The sequence below is a fragment of the Aphidius gifuensis genome, linkage group LG6 (genome assembly GCF_014905175.1).
Source record: "Aphidius gifuensis isolate YNYX2018 linkage group LG6, ASM1490517v1, whole genome shotgun sequence".
In the NCBI taxonomy this organism is placed as follows: domain Eukaryota; kingdom Metazoa; phylum Arthropoda; class Insecta; order Hymenoptera; family Braconidae; genus Aphidius; species Aphidius gifuensis.
In genome coordinates this window covers 5,895,664-5,917,061 of record NC_057793.1, presented here as the reverse complement: position 1 = coordinate 5,917,061, position 21,398 = coordinate 5,895,664, and the positions used below count along the sequence as shown (strand labels likewise).

Genomic DNA, 21,398 nt, shown 5'->3' with positions numbered 1-21,398 from the left:
TGTTGTTTTTGTTGTTTTTTAATGGGAATATAATTGTTTTAAAAAAAAATGTAAAATAATTTTCTCTTTTTTAATATAAATAAATGAGTTGTGTATGTACCTGTGACAATGCTTGCAGAGTCTTCATTTGATGGTTGATTACTTCCATCAGATAAACTCGAACTTGCTGAACTAAATGGTGCTAGACTACGACTGGATGGTGATGGTGATGGTGGCATCTCCATTGTTCGACTGTGTATATCCAAACGATGTTTTAAATCAATTCGATGCTCTTGAAGTCTTGTTAATCCCTCTATTCGAAGATTTTGATAATGCTCCACATTCGGTGATCTTGAATTTTTATTATACATTTTTTTTTTTTTTTTTTTTTCTTTATATTGTTGGCTTAGTTTATTTTTTATTTTGTGAGAAAAAGCGTAAAGTGTCTTTGCAACTGGTTAAACCATTACTGAATCATAATTTGTGTTTTTTTTTTTTTTCTTTCTTTTTCTTGTCATTTAATTTTTTTATCATTATGATATTGATAAAAATAAAAATGTATTTTTGTTCTATTAATCATCAAACTGTTGGACTGTAATTTTATTTTCATTGTTCACGTGATATAAAATAATAATAAAATAAATAAAAAAAACTATTCAAGTGGGTCATTAATGATAATACAAAATACATAAAAATAAAACTAAAAAATAATTTTAAATTTATACCTCAAATAACATTTAAAAAAAAAAAAAAAAATCACAAATTATGTTTTTCATTTATTAAATCTATAAAATGTATTTTTTGTTTTTATTTTTTGCTTTTATTTTTACAGCAAAGACAATTTATGCATACCTCAAATTTGGATCACGTAATGCTGGTGTCTGGTACTCGGATGATGATGATGATGATGATGGTAATCTATTGATATTATTTTGTAAATGTTCATTTCTTGTTAAATGATTAATTGTTGATTGTTCCAATGTGTAACTTAATTTATCCATTGGATTAGATTTTTTATCAGAGGACGGTATTCTTTGATTATTCGAATCACAAATAATTGTATCAATGGACGGTAAACGATTTAAACAACTATGATGTGATTCAGCTCGTGTTATTCCATTATATTTTTGTTGATTATTTTGTTGGCTATCATTGGACGGTGTTCTACTCAATGATGAACATGTATATTGTTCTGTGGACGGTGTTTGACTTTTACTACTTGTACTACTATTACAACTTGATTGTTGATCAACAATTGGTAATCTAGTTAATGTTCCTGATGATGAATATTGATCAATTGATATTGTTCGAGTAAGTGTACCACCACCACATGATGTTGCCTCACTTGTTGTTGGTATTCTTGTTAATGTACCCAAATTCATTGCTGAACAACTTGTTGTCATTCCACTACCAAATGCAATTGAACGACGTTTTGGATTGTAACGTGGTGGTCCTTTAAATAGTACTGTAAAATATTTTTTTTATGTTGCAAGGGTAAGTAAATCATAATATTACTTAGCCTTACAATATATTTTCACATTCACATCACATACTATTCATTATCTTTTTTTCATTTAATTTTATATATACTTTTTTCTTCATATACTTGAAAAAATCATTGTCAATTTAATTCTTTTTTTGCTGGACATTTATTATTGTAACAAACAAAAAAATTAATAAATAAAACACAAACACCATACAGTCATTCCTTTCAATCAAATTTACAACAAGTATTTTTAGTTACTAAATATTATTTATTTTTTATTTATTTTTTATTTTATTTTTAATTATTAACTCATCAATTCTACGTAATATATATTTTTTTCATTTTCTTTTAATTTCATCAGATAATATTAAAAATAAAATAAAAAATTGATAAAAATAAATAAATTTGTTGGAGTCATGTTTACAATACACCTACGCGATTATTATTATTTTTTATAATATTAAAATTTATATTACAACCCATTTGGTATTAAAATATGTTTGAAATATTTAGATGTATCATTAGGATAATGATGACAAGTTATTACTCGGTTAGTGGTACAATTTATTAAGCGAAGCACACACGTACACCCACATAAATACTTTTGTAATATTTTTTTGTATTTAGTATACGTTGTTTTTTTATTTTTATTTTTATTGCTTATTGTTGCAAGGAAAATATATTTAAAAATCAAGGAACAATAGTATCAAAATTACCAAGGAATTTTATTACTCATATATTTTATCAATTTAAAAAATAAAAAATAAATCTATTATTGTTTTATTATTTTCCCATTCAAACATTTATTTAAAAAAAAAAAAAAATTCAACCATCACCACCAAAAAATTCCAGATTAAATGATCATATTTTTTGTTTTAATTAAATTTATTAAGTAAAAAAAAAAAAAGAATGAATTTATCAAATAACTTATCAATATTGGCGCCGATATTATTATCATCATCATCGATAGAAAAATAAGATATTTCATAAAATTACATATATATTAATGTGAATGAATGATCGTTTGATGTAGAAAAAAAAAAAAATTAAATATATACAAATGAGCATGCACATGCATTCAATTTAAAATTATTTATAAGCATTTTTTAATTATATTTATAATAATTATTATAACATGCAATATGCAGTATATTAAAAAAAAAATAATTACTAGTTTTTATAATTTAATATAAAAATAGGCTTAAAAAATAATAATTTCAAATCGAGTTGTTGAATTTGAGTTACTTGATGTAATGAAAGTGAACGTTATGCACATCATAAAAACTAACGGTATTTACCGTAATTCACTTTTTAAATAAACACAGCCACAACTCATCATCAATCGTGAATTTATTATTTTTTTTTTTTAAATATATTAAAATAATAATCATGCATTTTAATTAACGTTTATGTAAAATATAAATATTAATAAATATCGTAAAATAATTATTGTTAAATAAAAATGATTGATGTGATAAATAAAATAATATAATATTGACTTACCAACTTCTTCAAGCTGATAATTTTTGATGACTTCCGCAAGTTCCATATTACCAGCAATAACGGCAACTTGATATGGTGTTTGATTTGCGTAATTTAAACTGTCTTTTTGAGCACCACGAAATAATAATTGGCGTATACAAGATGCATCAGTATTGTTGACAGCACATACATGAAGTGGTGTATTACCAGATGCATTTCTTGCATTCATATCAGCACCATAAAATAATAAATGATCCAAGTGTTGTACAAGATTATTACGGCATGCCTAAATAACACATTTAATTTTTTTATTGTTAAAATTTAAATATCGTATTGTTAATTTATACAAATTTATAATTAAAATTACCTGATGTACTTCTTGCCAACCCTGAAGATCCTGTGCTCCAATCGATGCATGATCATGAAGTAATGTTTCACAAAGCATTGGATCTGTTTTATAAATAACACTGTAATACAAAGGAGTCAATCCTTTAGTATCTTTATAATTTGGACTTGCACCAAGTTCTAATAATGTTTGAACAGCTTCTAAACTATTTTTTTCAACAGCACGATGCATTGCTGTTAAGCCTTCTTTTGTTCTATAATCCAACAATGCACCACCATTAACCAATGCAATTATTACTTTTGATGGTTTTTTTAAACCAGTTGCCAATGTTAATGGAGTTTCTAGATAAATTAAAAGTATATATTTTAATTAATTTTTTTATTTTATTATTATTGTGGATATTTAATTTAACAATAAAACATACCACCAGTTTCTTGACAATGAAAATTTGGATCCAATCCTTTACTACACATTTTTGATATTTTTTCAACTTGACTATTTGCAACATATTCAAGTAATCTTCGAAGATTTGTTCTCGTATGCATTGCCTTGAGTTGTTTTTCATCAAGATGTAACATTTTGTAAACTCGTCTTTTATATTTGAGCTGTAAAAAATTTAAAAAAAATTAATTTAAATTAAATAACAAAGAAAAATATTAACAAAAATAATATTTAAATAATTTTATTGTTATTGTTTATCTCCCATTTCTTAATTAATAATATTTATCAATTAATTATATTTTAAAAATATTTAAAAATAAATTACAATCGATTTATAATTTTTTCTATTCAATTTAAAACAATTTCGACAGTTCAAGAAAAAGCACCAACATCTAGACTTGTAAATCCATAATAATAATAATTTTTTTTTCACCAAAACTTGTTAATAATAATAACAAAAAATTTATTGACATTTATTGCATGCATTTATACCTACATACTGTAATTCTATATAAAAAAAAAAAAAAAAAGTAAAATATCGCAAAGATCCAGTCTATCGAAACGTTATTGCCTATCGATTCGTATATCCACCACCATTACGTTATGATATACCCAACGATAACTATCAACTTTATAATAATAATAATAATATTAACAACAACAACTGGTACTACATAACATACAGGCTTTTCTAGTTGTCGCCGTGCGAACGATTCTCATAACGGTGCGTGTTAACCGACACGATCATCACTTTTTATTTATTTAATAAAAAAAAGTTTTCTATATACCGCATTTATTCTCATCTTATTATCGTTTAAATTTCGTATCACATGGTGATAAGATTTTTATCATTTATCTTTTTATATTTTAACATTCTTCATTGGCAACATATTATTGTGTATTTATTTTATAATATTGAATTTTTCATTTTAAAAAGTAATATTTGATTGAAAAATATTTATTATAAATTTATAAATGAATAAATTATTATGAAACTTGTTAAACTAGATATCCTTGTTCTTGTTATTTAAATACTTAGTAATATTCTTCGATGAAGTATATCGTCTATATAATTTGTTTGCCAAGTCAATCTTCACTTTGAAAATACATTGCTCCATTAAATGCAAATGATAAATTTTTATTTTTTATTTTTTTGGTAAATTTATATATATATACTCATCATGTATGGATATTATTATTTATAATATTTATTTATAATGTGTTTGTGATTATTTTATTTTTATTGGAAAGGTTGAATGGAGTGGATGAGAGAAAATATATATGTCGAGTTGTTACGCAACAAACCGCGAGTAAAGGAAGAAGAGGAAGAAGAAGAAAAATAAGCGGTGGTATGTCTAGAACTTGTTAAACCTGGCAGGATATTTGTTTCAGTCTTTTTTGCATTCATGAAGAAGAGAAGAAAAAATATGAAGGAAGCGTAAGATGACATGTTTCAGGAAGAGCCAAACGTATACTCACACCAGGAGATCATTGACTTTTGCCAACGGACACGATAAAATAATTCATTGTGATTTTTTTTTTTAAAATTTATGTTTAGTGTTTGTAAGAAACACTTTTCTCTAGATGATCGAAATATAAAAATCATATATATTTAAAAGGTTTATTATGTTTTTTTTTATTTATTCAATTGGCATAAAATTATGTGAATTTTTATTTTATAAATTTTTTAAAAGATAAATTGACAAGCTATTAGAATACTGAGAAAATTATATAGAAAGTAATTATTTTTATTAGTTGGAAATATAATAATTTAAAAAAAAAAAAAAAAATGTGCATTTTGTTTTAAATTATTATTTCCTATTTGGTATTTTTTTTTAGATTAATATTTATTTTTGATGATTTTTTGGCGAAAAAAAAAATAGCTTCTACGTGATGAGAATAAAATCAAAAGTACTGAAAATTACCAAATTTTATATCGTCGATATATACTGCTGATAATAAATATATTATATTTTATTATCTTGTTATCCCTGTTGGTGTGTGTGAGAGTGAATAAAGGATATGAGTCAGGATGAAAATAATGCTGCAATAAGCCAGATGTTGGTGTGTCGTTATATAAGCTCTATAAATTGACATTGGCCAATAAAATAAAAACAATTTGAGGTTTATGAAACACAGTGAAAATGCATTTGGCTTAGAAAATAAAATAAGAAAAAATAAAATAAATTAGAGACAGATTGGTGTGTTCAATGGCAGTGTGATACTGAAAAACTTATCATGTCAACACGAAACTAATTTGAAAGGCCGTGTGTCTTGAGACACTCGTGTCAATGCAAGTCATTTACTTTTTTTTTTTTTAATTTTTATAAACTTGCTTTCTTTTAAAAAAAAATATTTTTTGTTTTTATATAATTTTCTTTTCACATGAAAATTTATATTGTTTTCTATTTTTAAAATAAATTTTTGCATAGATTTGCTTGTTATTAAAAATATAAATGATAATTTCGATTGGAAATATTTTGACGATCATTTTAAGGATGTATTTAAATTTTGTTATAAAAAATAAATAATTTTTACCTCCAAGTAACCAACTGGACCATTGAATGGATAATCTCCAAGACGACGTTCTTCGTCTAAAAATTTTCCAGCTTTTCCATTAACTGGCGGACAGAATAGACCATAATTGAAGCTCTCCTTTAATTCCTGAAATTTTTATATGAAAATTATAATTATTGAAAATTCAGTTCAATTAAATACAGCTACTTGTAAAATTAATAACTATTTATAATTTATTTTATATACATAATTAAAAAAAAATAATATATAAACACAACATTCATAAACATAATAATAAATAATTGTTTTAGAAATAATTTCATACTCTTCAATGAATAAGTATTTATCTTTTAATTGATATCAATTAAAAAAAAAAAAAATACAAACATGCGATTTGGCACGAGTGGCCCTCAATACCCGAGTTATTTTCCAGTACAAAAACCGGTTTAAATCGTCGTGTAAATTATCTGCGAATTTTTAATCTTCATCAACAATTAAAGAGAACAAAAAAATAAAAAAAAAAACCCTCAACAATTAGCCTGATTGATAAAATTAAAATTTATTTTCGTGATGATATTTTAATTTGATTTTTTGGGGGGAAAATTTTTTTAAAAATATTTTTAAATTATAAATAATATTTGAGAGAGTTTAATAAATTCTAAATTTATATTTAAAAAATTTTAAATAGTCAATTGATATGTGATTTTGATTTTTTAATGATTTCGTTGATACATAAATTATTTTTCAAGCTTTAATTTTGCGAAAATATGGTATTTACGTGTAGGGTAAATTACAGTAAAATATGTAAACATGTTTACTCGATGTAGAAGGACATCCAGATGAATAAAAAATAAATAAAAATGTACTTCATTAGTCTGATATTGTAAGACTTTAGATACGCCTATGTACAAAACACTTTCCAACAATCATCCTATACTAAAAATAATGACTTAAACGTGTCTCAATCGTTAGCTTTATGGGGTGTAATTGTAGCTTAGCAAAAATAATAATAATGATAATAAATACTTTATAAAAAAAAATAATAATAAATAAGTAAAGACCACCTCGACTTAAAATTATGAGCACAAAGGTGCTACAATTTTTTATCTATACGTATTTTCTTCTCATATATAAATTTTAAAAACCAACAAAAATGACCTTAAATTTTTTATTTAAATAAAACAAAAAATTTTGTGAATAAAAAAAATAAATAATATCCATAAATGACCTTTGTAAATAATAAATAAATAAAATAATAACAACCCAGTAAAATACACACAACCATTCATTACATTTAAAATAAAATACAGTGAAAAAAAATGCCTCGAGTAATTTTTTTTATTAATATCTTCAAGTTGAAGTGGAAAAAAAAAAAATATTAAAAATTCTGTAAACGATTGAATGAAAAAATAAAAAAAATTATTGAGTCAACTGTAATGAGCTTACAAAAAAGTGAAAAAATAAAAATAAAAAATAGGAATATATTAAAAGTGGAGCATAAAATTAAAACACAACAAAAAAAAAAAATATATATTTTAAATTGATGATTTGGAAAATAATTAATTACGAATGAAACATGTAATTGCTGTCGTCGTGACAACTATATCGATACCAATAATTTTACGGAATACCTTGTACTTCTTGTAATGAGAAAAAATAAAAGAAAGAAAAGTAAAGCAGTTGGATAAAATAGCCAATCAGCGTAAGTCAGTAATGTCTTTTCTTTCTTAACAATTCTGCAAAAAACATTACGAGGGTGAATTGGATAAAAGATTAACATTCCCATTTAGTAGTTGGAATTTAATTTAGATTGATGATTGGTTTTACGCCTATTGCAGGGACACACCCAACAATGACACGGTACTTGGTAGTTGTTAATAAATATTAAATTGAGGCGTTAGAATTGAGATTTAAGATATAAGGTTTTAACAATATTATGAAGTAGATAATATATAACAAAAATAATTTACAGATGTTAGATGGTATTGTCGTAATTTTATCTATCATGGAAATTACAAAGATGGGAAATATTATGTAGTAATTTTATAGAATTATATATTCAAATTTTCCAAAGATTATTAAAGTTACGATAAAATAGTAGAAATTTATCAATGTAAAAGTTATTTTAGTTTAACTAATAAAGTTTATAAAATTATATGTACAAATCTTCTTTAATTTCCAATATATGAAATATATAACTGTTAATATATAGAAATAAAAATTGTATATGAATGAATAAAAATATATATATATATTATATGAATAGCTATGAAAAATATAATATATCAATGGTAAAATCACCAATAACGCATAAACACACGTATATGCATGAGAAAAATTAATGATACGGTATGCGATATAATGTGAATTTCAACTTGAAAATTTATTTTTAGTAAGATTTAAATTGAGTTGTATATTAATATTCGGTAGAAAAATCGAGAGTAATTGGAAAGAGAGGCATCATATATATAATGAAACTATTTTTATTTTTTTAACATTAATTAAAGAGATAACAGAAATAAAATATACAGATGACTTAAAATATTATAAATCTTAGATATTTAGATATAGTCTCTTGATATTTATACTAGAAAATTATGTAAATATATATAAAGCAAAACCCCCTGAATATTATTCATATTATGAATTTCCAACCAAAACGTTGGAAAATAAATGAATACGGTAGCAGTCATCAAAATCACGTTTTTTATTTTTTAAATAAATAAATAACATAAATAAATAAAAATTTAAATTTTTTAATTTTATTATAACGATATAATATACGAAAAATAAAATTCTCAAATAATCTCAATCCAATTTACATGTTTTCATTAAAAATTAAATGAAAAAAAAAAAAAAGAAAATTGCAACGTGTATTATTGAGAATATAATAATTTTATAAACAAGTATATTTGAATGGAATTAACATGAACATGTATTAATACAAATTGACATGAATCTGGCTATTTTGCTACCTGTGTTATTTTAAAATAGTATTTATTAATATAATATTACACAGTGACTTTAAAATGCAAATTCAAGACATTGGAATTCATACAACATGTTATAGCTCGAGGACAAAATATATTTTTTTTATTTATTATTATAAAATTTTTATTTCTATAAATATATTTTTTTTTTTTATCCTGAAAAATTTGCAGATTATATGTTTTCCTTATTCTCAAGTTTATATTTTATCCTTATTTACTATAAAGCCATATCAAGTATTTTCGATTGACGATATATTCAGTCGCATGTTATGCAGATTTAGTCTGCTACTGCCTCAGCACATAGATTTAAATTCAATTGGTTTTTTAAATTTTATTTTTACACATTGAGGGAGAGAATTTTTATTAGTCCTATTTGCCTGCTTCATGTATGAGATAATTTTTATATTTTTTTATTTTTTACTTGACAGTATAGGCAATAAAGTTAGACCGTGTGATTTGTTGTTATTGGAAGAACTGATTGATATACGACGAAGGTGTAAAATCGGTAAATACGCCTGGAGGGATAAACAAATTAAATATCACTTTCAATTAGTCTACGAGCCATCAGTTTGTTGATCTATTATAAAACAGTGTGTCTCTCATGCTCCATGTTGTATATAGACACACACTGAGGAAGCTTGTAGTTTGAGTCAATTTCCGCTGGAAAATTTGGCTAGTTTAAACTCATTATTGCAAATAAAAAAATTACAAGCAACAAAAAAGAGTTAATTTAATATTGCAACAATAATCCTACGAAATTTGCAAAAGACTGAATTTTTAAGTAAATAAAATGTAATTTTTTTATGATATTTATAAAACAATTATATTCTATTATTATGAAAAAAAATAATGCCATGAAATTTGTACTTATAAAAGTATTTTTAAAAAAAAGTTGAAAAGTACTGAATTTTGTAAACAGGTACGTTGAGTTTAAAAGTTAATAAAAAAATTAAAATAAATGAAATTCCTTTATGATATTTGCATAATAATAATATTCTATTATTATTTAAATAATAGAAAAAAAAATCCCACGAAATTTGTACTTATAAAAGTCTTAAAAAAAAAACTTTCAATTTTTCTTAAAAAATAAAATTGATAAAAATATTATTTTATTATTATTAAAACACGCTTAATAAAGTTAAAATTTTATAATTATATATTTATAATAATTCTACATGACTTTGCCAGTAAAAAAAATCATGAATAAAAGAAAAAAAAAAAAAATATCTGGGAAAATTATTATTCCATACGAGTCCTTCGAGTGACGAAAAGGTAAAAAAAACAAAAAAAGTTTTTTTTATAGAGAAGGAGAATTTCCAATAAATCAATCAAATTGTAGAGTCGAGAGGGAAAATAAATGAGGGAGAGAGAGTGATGAGTGCAAAGGACTCCGCCCAGTACCTTGCAGCTAGGATGAATCTCTTGATTTTTTTTTTGTCGTTTGTCTCTGTTACTCTCTCATCGTCGACAAAGTCAATTTCCGGCAAAAGGATAGCGCGAGTGCCATAAATATACACGAGGCGATGAATCGAATGAATATACATTTAGGCAAGAGCAGCTTTTAGGGAGAACACCGGAGACAATTTAAACTTGGTATACCTGTCTGCTTTGGCGACATACTGAATATGAATTTTAATCAATCATTAATCAAGATAATTAACTGAGGAAATTATCAAATAACTTGTTTCAATTTTCATATACTCTACTTTTAAACTTTTATATATAAAATTTAGCTAGTTATTTTATGACAAAAGTACTATGTACACTATACAACTCTGAGGAGAGAATATATTTATATAAAATAAATTGATTGTCATATTTTGATGATGATCAGATAAAATATCATTTTAAATTGAGCCAATTTCACTATTATATCATGTCATATTTAAAACCACAAAAATCAATTAATTTTCGTAACTGTAAATTAACTTTCACTTGTTTAAATGAACCAGACAATGACAATCTATGAAATTTGATGATATTTATTCGAAAAAAAAAAAAAAGACTTTTGAAGATGATGGAATTTTAATATAGAAAGGAAGATAATAAATAAGCGATTAAAAATCACTGTCAGTATATATTTACTTTCATCTCGTCCTTGACAAAATTCCAAGATTTATTTTCAAGATGATATATAAAAAAAAATTAAAATACGATTTTATAAATTTACCATAAATTTAATAATTAAAAAATATTGTGAAATTTAAATATAAAAAGGTATTGACTCTTGTCAGTCTTGTGTCATTTTTTTATAATTAAATAAAAAATAAAATTTTTTTAAATCTATACGAAAGTAATTTGATCTTCGGTACATACTCACAAATTAATAAACTGATACATCATATATTAAGTGTATATTTAATCGTTATCAACAAAGAACACAATAAACTAAGCATAGAGTTCCATAAAATACATATACATTATAGACATAATAATAACAAAGACGATCACAAATATATAGTATATATATATACCCATAATCATGAATATAATTGCAATTATTATAAAAATATAAAAATATACAAGACGAATAAAAATATATAAATATGTACATGAATATATCTATAAATAATATTTTGGGGCTCTTGATAAGTTTTATTTAAAATTCAACTAGATTCAATTTCAATTTATTTACTTCATTTAATTTATGAGTTTAGGTCTATTTTATTTCAGTTTTATATACCTACTTAAATTTATTTGTTCTAGTTTGAATAAGATTGGCAAATAAAATTTACTAAATAATAATTAATATTATAAGTATAAATGTTAAATTATTTATATAATTTATAAAGTAAAATAATAAATAATACAATAGGCAAGACCAAGAAAATACCAAGACTGACCCAAGACCAAGACAAGACCAAGACCAAGACTGAACCAAGACCAAGACAAGAATGACTTTTTTAAAACCAAGACAAGACCAAGACAAGATTCGCATATTTCGTACCAAGACAAGACCAAGACAAGATTGAGTCCAGTCTTGGCACATTCAGTCTTGGAGCCAGCCCTAGCGAAAATTAATTTAATATAATTAAATAATAAAATATATATCATGAAATTGATAAAAAAAAACAGTCAATATGGATTTTTCCTTCGAGATAAGATTAAATGAAAATAATGTATGAAAAAAAAAATATACTATCTGATGAAAATGTGTCAAGTTAATAAGATATCATGGCAATTAATCATTGAACCTTGTCGAGGCCATCAAAAATGTCAAATTAAAACCAAGTTTAAATAAAAAAACACACTTGTAAATGTTGTAAAATTTCACATTATAAATCAACCTTACAAAAAAAAATTAAAAAGAAACTAAAATGTCGGAATTATTATTAAATGTTTAATTAATGAGGTGTTAAAAAAGTCATCATGAATCAATCCTACGACACATAAACTCAATAAATTTTATTTAAAAGTTTAAAACTAAACATTATTTTATATTTATCACAATGTTTTTAATTTTTTTTCAATATGATTTATAATTTCCAAAAAAAAACACAAAGGTTAAAAATAAATATCATCATCAAGAATTATTTAAATGCAATAACTATTTTTCTCTCATTTCAAATTAATTTATCAAAAGTTAATTACTGAATATTTTTCGATTAACAAATTTACCTTTATCTCAAATAAATAATAAAATCCAATTTTATTATTCTCATCCTGAATATAATACCAAACCCCAATCAATAATTTTTTCAAATAAAAAAAACAAAAAGTAATAATGATGTCTAAATGGTAATATATAAAAATCACCTGTGACTCGATAAATATCTCATGTTGAACATAAAAAAAATACATACCACCAACAAAAAAGAAAATTAATATAAAAAAAAAATAAATAAACATGTATAAATCAACAACAATCTATACCTCTTGACAATGAAAAATGATAAAATAATATTTTTTTTATTTATCAATGAAATAAGTAGATACAGATAGGACATCAATCTCTCACATTATGCACACCAACGACCTTGCAATAAAGTCAACAAAAATAAGCAACTCAAACATAAAAAAAAGATTTAAAAAAAAAAAATAAATAAATAATTTCTTCAAGCTCTATACACAAGAGGCGTATTGAAGAGAAAATTCCATCACCATGGGGGGTCATCTTGAGTTTAGTTTATAACATTGGCTGAATATATAAAAAAACATAAAAAAAATAAATAACAACAAAAACAATAATAATATTCATCAATAATTTACACCAAAAGTTATAATAATAATAATAATAAAATAATAGTGAAAGAAGAAAATATTGTTGGATAATTATTGACATATAAAATTGACTATTCGAGTTGACGTAGGAAGTTTTATATAAACATTGTTGTTATTATTATTGTTGTTATATTGGGACGTTGGAATATCTTGATGGCCATATAACTTGGCATGGTACAATCATGTCCTCATAGCCAGATCTTGTACTTGCCTTAGGCACATTAAACAGAGCTATGCTAAAAACTTTATATCCTTCAAAATAAACCACAAAATACACGAGGATATTATACCATATATACTCTATACTATACAATGTTTTTAAATGTTTAAAATTTTTTTTTTTTTTTTCTTTTTTACTAAATTATATACATACAATATTTTTATTTATTTATTTTTTTTGTGTGTTAAATTTATGAGTTGTTTTATCGCTTCTTTTGTAAATTTTTTACGGTCAATTTTTAATGATTTTTTTTGAGATGATTTGTTCTGCAAAATTGTTTATGACATTATTATATTTTGTTGGAATATTTAAATGGTTTTTTTATTTATTTATTAGCACCCTCTTTTGTTGAATTGTTTGATGGAAAATTTTTTGTTATGGTTTTGTTTGAAGCTTGTGAGTTGAGACAGTTAGAGTGATGCCACCCAAGTCAATTATTATTAATAATCATGGGTTATAAATTTTTTTAGTTTTATGAGGCTCGTGATATTTTCTAAGAAACTGAGACAAAATATTATTGAGGATATATTATGGTGGTTAATTTTTATCTTTTCACTTAAATATTTAAACAAGATTGTTGTAAAAATAAAAGTGATAATTTTATTGAACTAGTAAAATTTATTATATTTTAAATGAAAAATAATAATATGATTGGATTTTTTAGTGTACAAGATAATTGCATCCCCGGAAATGTAATTTTTAAAACGAAAGTATTTTTGTATTTTTAAAAGAGTGCCCAAGTGGTAAAAATAAATATCAATTACATTATATTACTAATAATTTTTTATATTTTTTTCTAAGACCATACGAAAATTGAAAAAAATTATAAAATATATGTAAAATTTATTTGGCCAAATAAAATTGTAATTAATGAATTAATTAAAAAATAAAAAAATCAGTATAAAGTATGACATAATTTAAATTAGCAAATTAAATATTTTTTTAAAATTTAAAAATAGATTATTTATTTATAAATATATAATATTCCATAATTTCAAGATGGTACAAGATATGAAAATGAATCGAAACATGTAAATGTATCTCCATCAAAAAAAAAAAAAAAAGAAAAGGTAAATAATAAAAAAGTAATACAAAAAAAAGCAAGATGATCAGAACAAAGTCGAGGGTCACGCACGATTGCTTCAGTTGACTTGGCCAGTATTTTCAAATGCAAAGTATATACCACTGTAGAATATATACACCTACACTGCCAATGGGCTTATTTTGCTTATTTTGCTTCTGGTGGCTTCGAAAGAGACTTGGGCTTTATAAAATCTGTATGTTTTGTGTGTGGTATTCGAGGCCATATGACTAACATCTCACATGCAACCTAACGTTCATGGCACGAGTTTAATATTTGCCTTTTTTTATTATTCTTCTACTACAGTAAACAAGAAAAATAAATAAATAAATGGATAAACAAAAAATAAATAAATAAAAGGACCTTTTTTTACTATATGTTTGTGATGATTGTATTGAGGGAGTCATTTGCGTATGTACTGTTGAGCTTTCCGGGCATACAGAGAATTCATGAATACCAAATGATAACACAAAATGATAGAGTGGTCAGTTGGAGATTGAGAAGTACCAAAGAGAAAAAATAAAAAAAAAAAACAACCAACTGATTCTGATGTTGGCAAGAAGCCGTGTAACATCAATTAGACTTGAATTTACTCACAGTGATTATTATCTGATCACGCGATAACTTGCCTTTTTTTTTTTTTTGTTTTTTGATTCATCATTTTTTTTTTGCTCTTTTATTTATTTGAAATTTATATTTATTTGAATATTTATTCAGTTTTATTGCCTAGAAATATTGTCTACTAGAACAAACATATTTTTTTGATGAAAAAAAAATTTAATTAATTTTTTATTTTGATGAAATCAAGTCTCCTCTTTTTAATATTAATATAAAATTTTATTAATATCATATCAAGATTTTTTTTCATCATAAAGTTATTTGATAAAATTCAATTTTAAATATTTTTTTCATTGTGCTTTTATCAGGTGATATTAAAATTTTATTTGAAATTGTTTTTCTGTAATTAATTTGACATTTTTAAATTTTTTTAAAACTATTTTATTCGAGTGTAATTATTTTAAAGAAGAAAATTCTATTTCGATTTATTTTTAATAAATTGTTTGATGATTATTTTTAGATTAAAGTTAAATAGTTTGAATGAATGCATTATGTAAGAAAATGCACCCAAAGATATTTAAAATTCATGAGAAAATATCTATCGAATATATGAAGAATCAATTTTTCATTTGGCACCCATGTATGATCTAGTTGGCCAGACAAACAGACAAAGCATCATGGGTGTCATGAAACTTGGATACTTTGGTTACTTCCTTTTTGTTTTTTTTATTTTTACATATAAATTCTCAAACACTTGAAATTCAAGTTGTAAAAATTCAAAGGATCACGTGCTGGAATGCACTTCCGTATTTGAATTTTGATGCCAAGAAAATATATATTTTTTTTTATTTCAATTTCATTGTGATCTTTAGTCATTCATGAAAATTAATTACAATTCATGAATATATTATTTTATATGTATTTTTTATAAAAACCCAATAATTTTAAAATGTTTACCCGTTGAATTTAAATTGAAATAATGAATTATTTTTTTATTATTTTACTCAGCACGTATGGCCATAAAGTCTAAATAAATTCGACGCAAGGGTTCGGGGTGATGATGGTCTTCTTGAAAGGAATTCCCTGTGGTAGTGGTTGATGAGTTTGATGGTGGTTCTGCCCAGAAATATACATCACCCTCTTACTCTCCTCTCTTTTATTTTTTATATATTTTTTTCATCTCCCTTTTGGTTTATTTATCTTTTGCAGCCTCATACATCCGGCAATTCCCCTCCCATTTTTGTAAAATCATCGTTGATCTTGGGTCTCGGATAATTGGCTGTTTCTTTAACCATCGAAAATCACCGAATCATCCAATCTCACATATATTTACAAAAAAAATTTACTGGTAAACTTCAAAACACAACCAAAATACTAAATTCCATCTAATTTTCTTTTGTAAATTTTTTACATTATAAATTACATTTTTAAATAAATATTTATATTATTTATTTAAAAAATTAATTTCATATTTTTTATTGAATAAATTATTTATATTTAGTGTTAATAAATAACATAGTTTTTTTTTTATTTATTATATTAAATGAAAGTTGAAAAAAAAAAAAACAACAAGATTTATATTGTTGATATTTTTGAATGTATAAATTGAAAGTTGTCTATATATTGAGTGTCGATATAAAATGTTTATGAGTTATACAATGTAACTGCATGTGCACAGTTGGGTTCCGAAAATGAACAACTGATTTAGCTTAAAATATATTTAAATCCTTTGACGACGTCTCGATTACATTTACGTTTCTGATACATTTAATAATATGTATTTCAAGCTAGATATACATTGTTTTGTTGGATATATATTTATTATCATCACGAACATATTTACACAATGAAAAAAAAAAATTCGATCAAGAATTTTATTATTTTATTTATCTGTTTTATTGTGTGGAGAAACTTTTGAAAACGATTAATCGATCGTCGTCGTTGCCAAGGTGATAGACAAAATAAAATAATTTAATAATAAATATATGCACTCGAAAAATCATTTGATAAATGACAGAAAAAAATTGCTTATTATTATTGTTAATCAATTAAATAACAATAAAATAATTTTGAAAGAAAAAAATTTTAAAAATTGATGATAAAAATTTATAAATATATTTAATTAAAAAAAAAGCAATTATATTGTTATAAAGATAATAATTATAATGAAAATATATATTTTGAAAATTTAAATTTATTATAAAATCAATAAATTGATATTGAATTTGGCAATTTCATCAAAATCCGGTATAAAATTGTGCGAAGAAAAAAAAAAAAATTCTTGAAAGTAGTAAAAAAATTTTATATAGAAAAAATGAAAAAAAATATATTTAAAAAGTTTGATTTCAATTGACTAGATTTATTTTATTGGTCTTGGATGTGTACGGATGTGGTGGGTACGTTGGGAGGACGATGAGGGCGTGGACCCCGACAACGAGGAAGCACGGATGCTGGTCCGCGTTTGTTCGCGGTGCATCGCCCTTTGCCTCTACTAACGTTCATACATGCACCACAGATATTTTTTATATACCAATATATATATATATAGTCTTAAATAAATATATCTATATTGTATATCAACCAAGAAAAATTCTCCAACCAACAATGTACCCCCACACACACATAAATACACAAGAGAGAAATTGAAACTCCAACGACGGTGTAAAGAATAAAATAAATAAATATAAAACTAGTGATTTAAAAAATAAATAAATATATAAATAACGGATAATAATATCAAGTATAAATACGCAAATAAATAAATAAATGTAAAAAAAAAAAAAAAATATAAAAGGGATGATGCTTTTTTTTTTTAATTTAAATTTAAAAAAAAAATATCAAACGTACGTATTTGAATAAATAAAAAAATTAATAATAAATAAATAAAAAAATAGATTTAAAAAAAAAATAAATAAATTATAAATATACGTTAATAATTTAACAAATAAATAGATTTAAAAAATATTTGAATTTAAAAAAATTACATCCTATAATTCATTTCTTTTTTTTTTTTTTTCTTTTCTCAGGAGTAAATTTGTAAGTTTTTAAAATTTTAGTGGGTAAGTGGCTTCATCTAGTGATTTTTCAAGAAACTTTTAGTGGAAAGATGGCGACAGAGTCTGGCAACGCTGGCAACACTGGTGTCGCATTTTTAGTGTACGCTGATTTTCTCGAAGACGAATGCTTGGCTTAGTTGCGTCTTTTCGAAATAATAATCCGCCATTGTTGTTGACATATTTATTATTTGAGGTTAGCAATATGTAAACAAATAAATGTCAACAACAATGGCGATTATTATTTCAGCAAGTCTGCGTCAAACAAGCACTGCGCAAAACACTGCGTCAGTCACTCACAATGAATCATCCTTCACGAATCATTCTCTGATTACGTAATATTATTTATTAGCTCTGTTAATTGTGTATTAAAACAACAAAAATTATTAATTAATGAAGCACACGTAAAAAATTAAAAAATCTATTGTTGTCACGTAAATAGCTGACTCAATTATTTTGGCTTTTTTCATTACTTGGGTAAATAAAAAATCATTCAATACTTTTAATTTTAAATTTGTATAATTAAAAATGTATTGTTTAACCTCAATCTATAAAATATAATATATTTTTCATGTTTACAATATTTAAGTATATAAAAAAAATTATTATAATGGTTTTTACTTTTCCTTTTATAAAGAAAAAAATTATAATATTTTTTTTGTCATTAAAAGCTGACACAGTTGTTTCGTCAATAGACTAATGACAATTAAAAATAAAGTTCTATATACCTATTTTAATAGAAAAAAAAAAAACACTATCATAGATAAATTTCAATAAGTCAATTATTGTAATACACATATTGATTTTTCATTATTTAATTGATAGTATTTGTTGATAATACTGTCATAAACTTATTTTAGACAATGTAATATATGTATTTGTTATCAGCTTACAAAAATAATAATGATTTATTGTTTTTTTAATTTTTCAAGGATTCAAGTATCGTCATATTGTGTCATCGACGTATCATCTCAATCAAAAAGTCACTCATCCAACAGACGTTGAGGAGTAAATTTAATATCAGAGCTGAACATAAAAATCTATATTGATATATTGGCAAAATGTGAGTAAATTTATCTATTATTTATTAACTAATTATTATATATTCATTAATAATTAATAACTCAGAAAATAATACTATCAACAACATTGACAATACACGTATGACTTTGACAATCAGCATAAACTTAGTCAGTATATCTTGAAATAATTAAAATTATTTTTTCAGTTTCAGCTTTTTTTTATTGATAACGGATATTGATCAGCAGATATTAGTAAGTTTTCAAATTTATTTAATAAAATTTTAATTTCGTGTTATTAAAACTCAAATATGAAACTTTGGAATATTCAATTATGTTTTAGTCATGGATACAAATATTTCAACTTCAAGTATTAAAAGCAATAATAAATACTTTTGTAACCCAGAGTCACCTTATTATGATCCAGAAATTTGTGAGTTGCTGTGTAATAATGCTGAAAAATATGAAATGGACATTGGTAAACGAGCATTAACTATTCTTCCAAGAGATTTATTTCATGGTCTCGAAGACCTTCAACTTAAAAAATTAAATATTGGGTATAACATGCTATCAGAACTGCCAAAAGATATCTTTCAACCTCTTGACGATCTTCGTACGTTGATCATAATGGGCAACAAACTAACATATCTGGAGCCGAGTATTTTTTATGATTTATTACAACTCAAAAACCTTTATCTCAGCAACAACAAACTAATAACTTTATTAAAAGATATATTTAATGGTCTGCAAGATCTATCTGACCTACTATTAGATTCGAATCAATTGATTCACCTTGAGATAGGTACTTTTGATGATTTATTGACACTAAATCGTCTTAATATCAGCGATAACAATCTCACAACTTTATCGAAAGATATATTTAGAAATTTAAAAAAGCTTCGTCAGCTTGATTTGAGTTCAAACAAACTACGAAATCTCGAGTTAGGTTGTTTTAATGGTTTGTCCCGACTTACAGAGCTTTATATGAGCAACAACAGTCTAGCAACAATATCCAAAGGTGTTTTCAATGGTCTTGTAAGTCTTCAGGACTTAAATTTAAACTCAAACACATTAAGCAATCTTGAGTCAGGTTGTTTCGATGATTTATCGCAACTTACGCATCTTCGTATCGGAAACAACAGCCTGACAACATTGTCCGAAGGTGTATTCAATGGTCTCGAAAATCTTAGTTACCTATATTTATATTCAAACAAATTAGATAATCTTGAGCCAGGTATTTTCAATAATTTATCACAATTAATGACACTTGATATCAGCAATAACAATCTCACAACTCTCTCAAAAGATATATTTAGAGGCTTAAGAGTGCTTGGTTCACTTCATTTAGAGTCAAACAAACTAGATAATCTTGAGCCAGGTATTTTCAATAATTTATCCCAACTAACTACACTTGAGATTAATAATAACAACCTCACAACTTTATCTAAAGATATATTTAGAAATTTAAAAAAGCTTCGTCAGCTTGATTTGAGTTCAAACAAACTACGAAATCTCGAGTTAGGTTGTTTATCAAGTTGAGGAGCTTTATATGAGCAACAACAGTCTAGCAACAATATCCAAAGGTGTTTTCAATGGTCTTGTAAGTCTTCAGGACTTAAATTTAAACTCAAACACATTAAGCAATCTTGAGTCAGGTTGTTTCGATGATTTATCGCACCTTGAGGTTCTGGATATCAGCAATAACAACGTGACAACATTGTCTAATAGTGTATTCAATGGTTTCAAAAATCTTAGTTACCTATATTTATATTCAAACAAATTAGATAATCTTGAGCCAGGTATTTTCAATAATTTATCACAATTAATGACACTTGATATCAGCAATAACAATCTCACAACTCTATCAAAGGATATATTTAGAGGCTTAAGAGTGCTTGGTTCACTTTATTTAAAGTCAAACAAACTAGATAATCTTGAGCCAGGTTGTTTTAATGGTTTGTCACAAATTAAGGAGCTTAATATGAGCAACAACAGTCTAGCAACA

The 21,398-nt window shown here is 24.3% G+C and overlaps 1 protein-coding gene across 8 annotated transcripts in view; it reads right to left on the bottom strand.

Annotated features, from left to right (window-relative positions):
- The window catches only part of LOC122859028 (SH3 and multiple ankyrin repeat domains protein 3-like), a 107,513-nt gene that overhangs the window by 6,806 nt on the left and 79,309 nt on the right, over window positions 1–21,398 (bottom strand). For 5 of the 8 annotated variants that reach the window (XM_044162356.1, XM_044162353.1, XM_044162360.1 and 2 more), the window contains 6 exons: window positions 6,273–6,398; window positions 3,718–3,898; window positions 3,315–3,634; window positions 2,969–3,233; window positions 832–1,444; window positions 101–330 (listed from right to left, as the gene is read on the bottom strand). In XM_044162356.1, the coding sequence (XP_044018291.1) occupies window positions 101–330; window positions 832–1,444; window positions 2,969–3,233; window positions 3,315–3,634; window positions 3,718–3,898; window positions 6,273–6,398 (1,735 nt within the window). The remainder of the gene's footprint in view (window positions 1–100; window positions 331–831; window positions 1,445–2,968; window positions 3,234–3,314; window positions 3,635–3,717; window positions 3,899–6,272; window positions 6,399–21,398) is intronic. The other 3 variants (XM_044162357.1, XM_044162358.1, XM_044162359.1) reach the window with 1 other exon arrangement.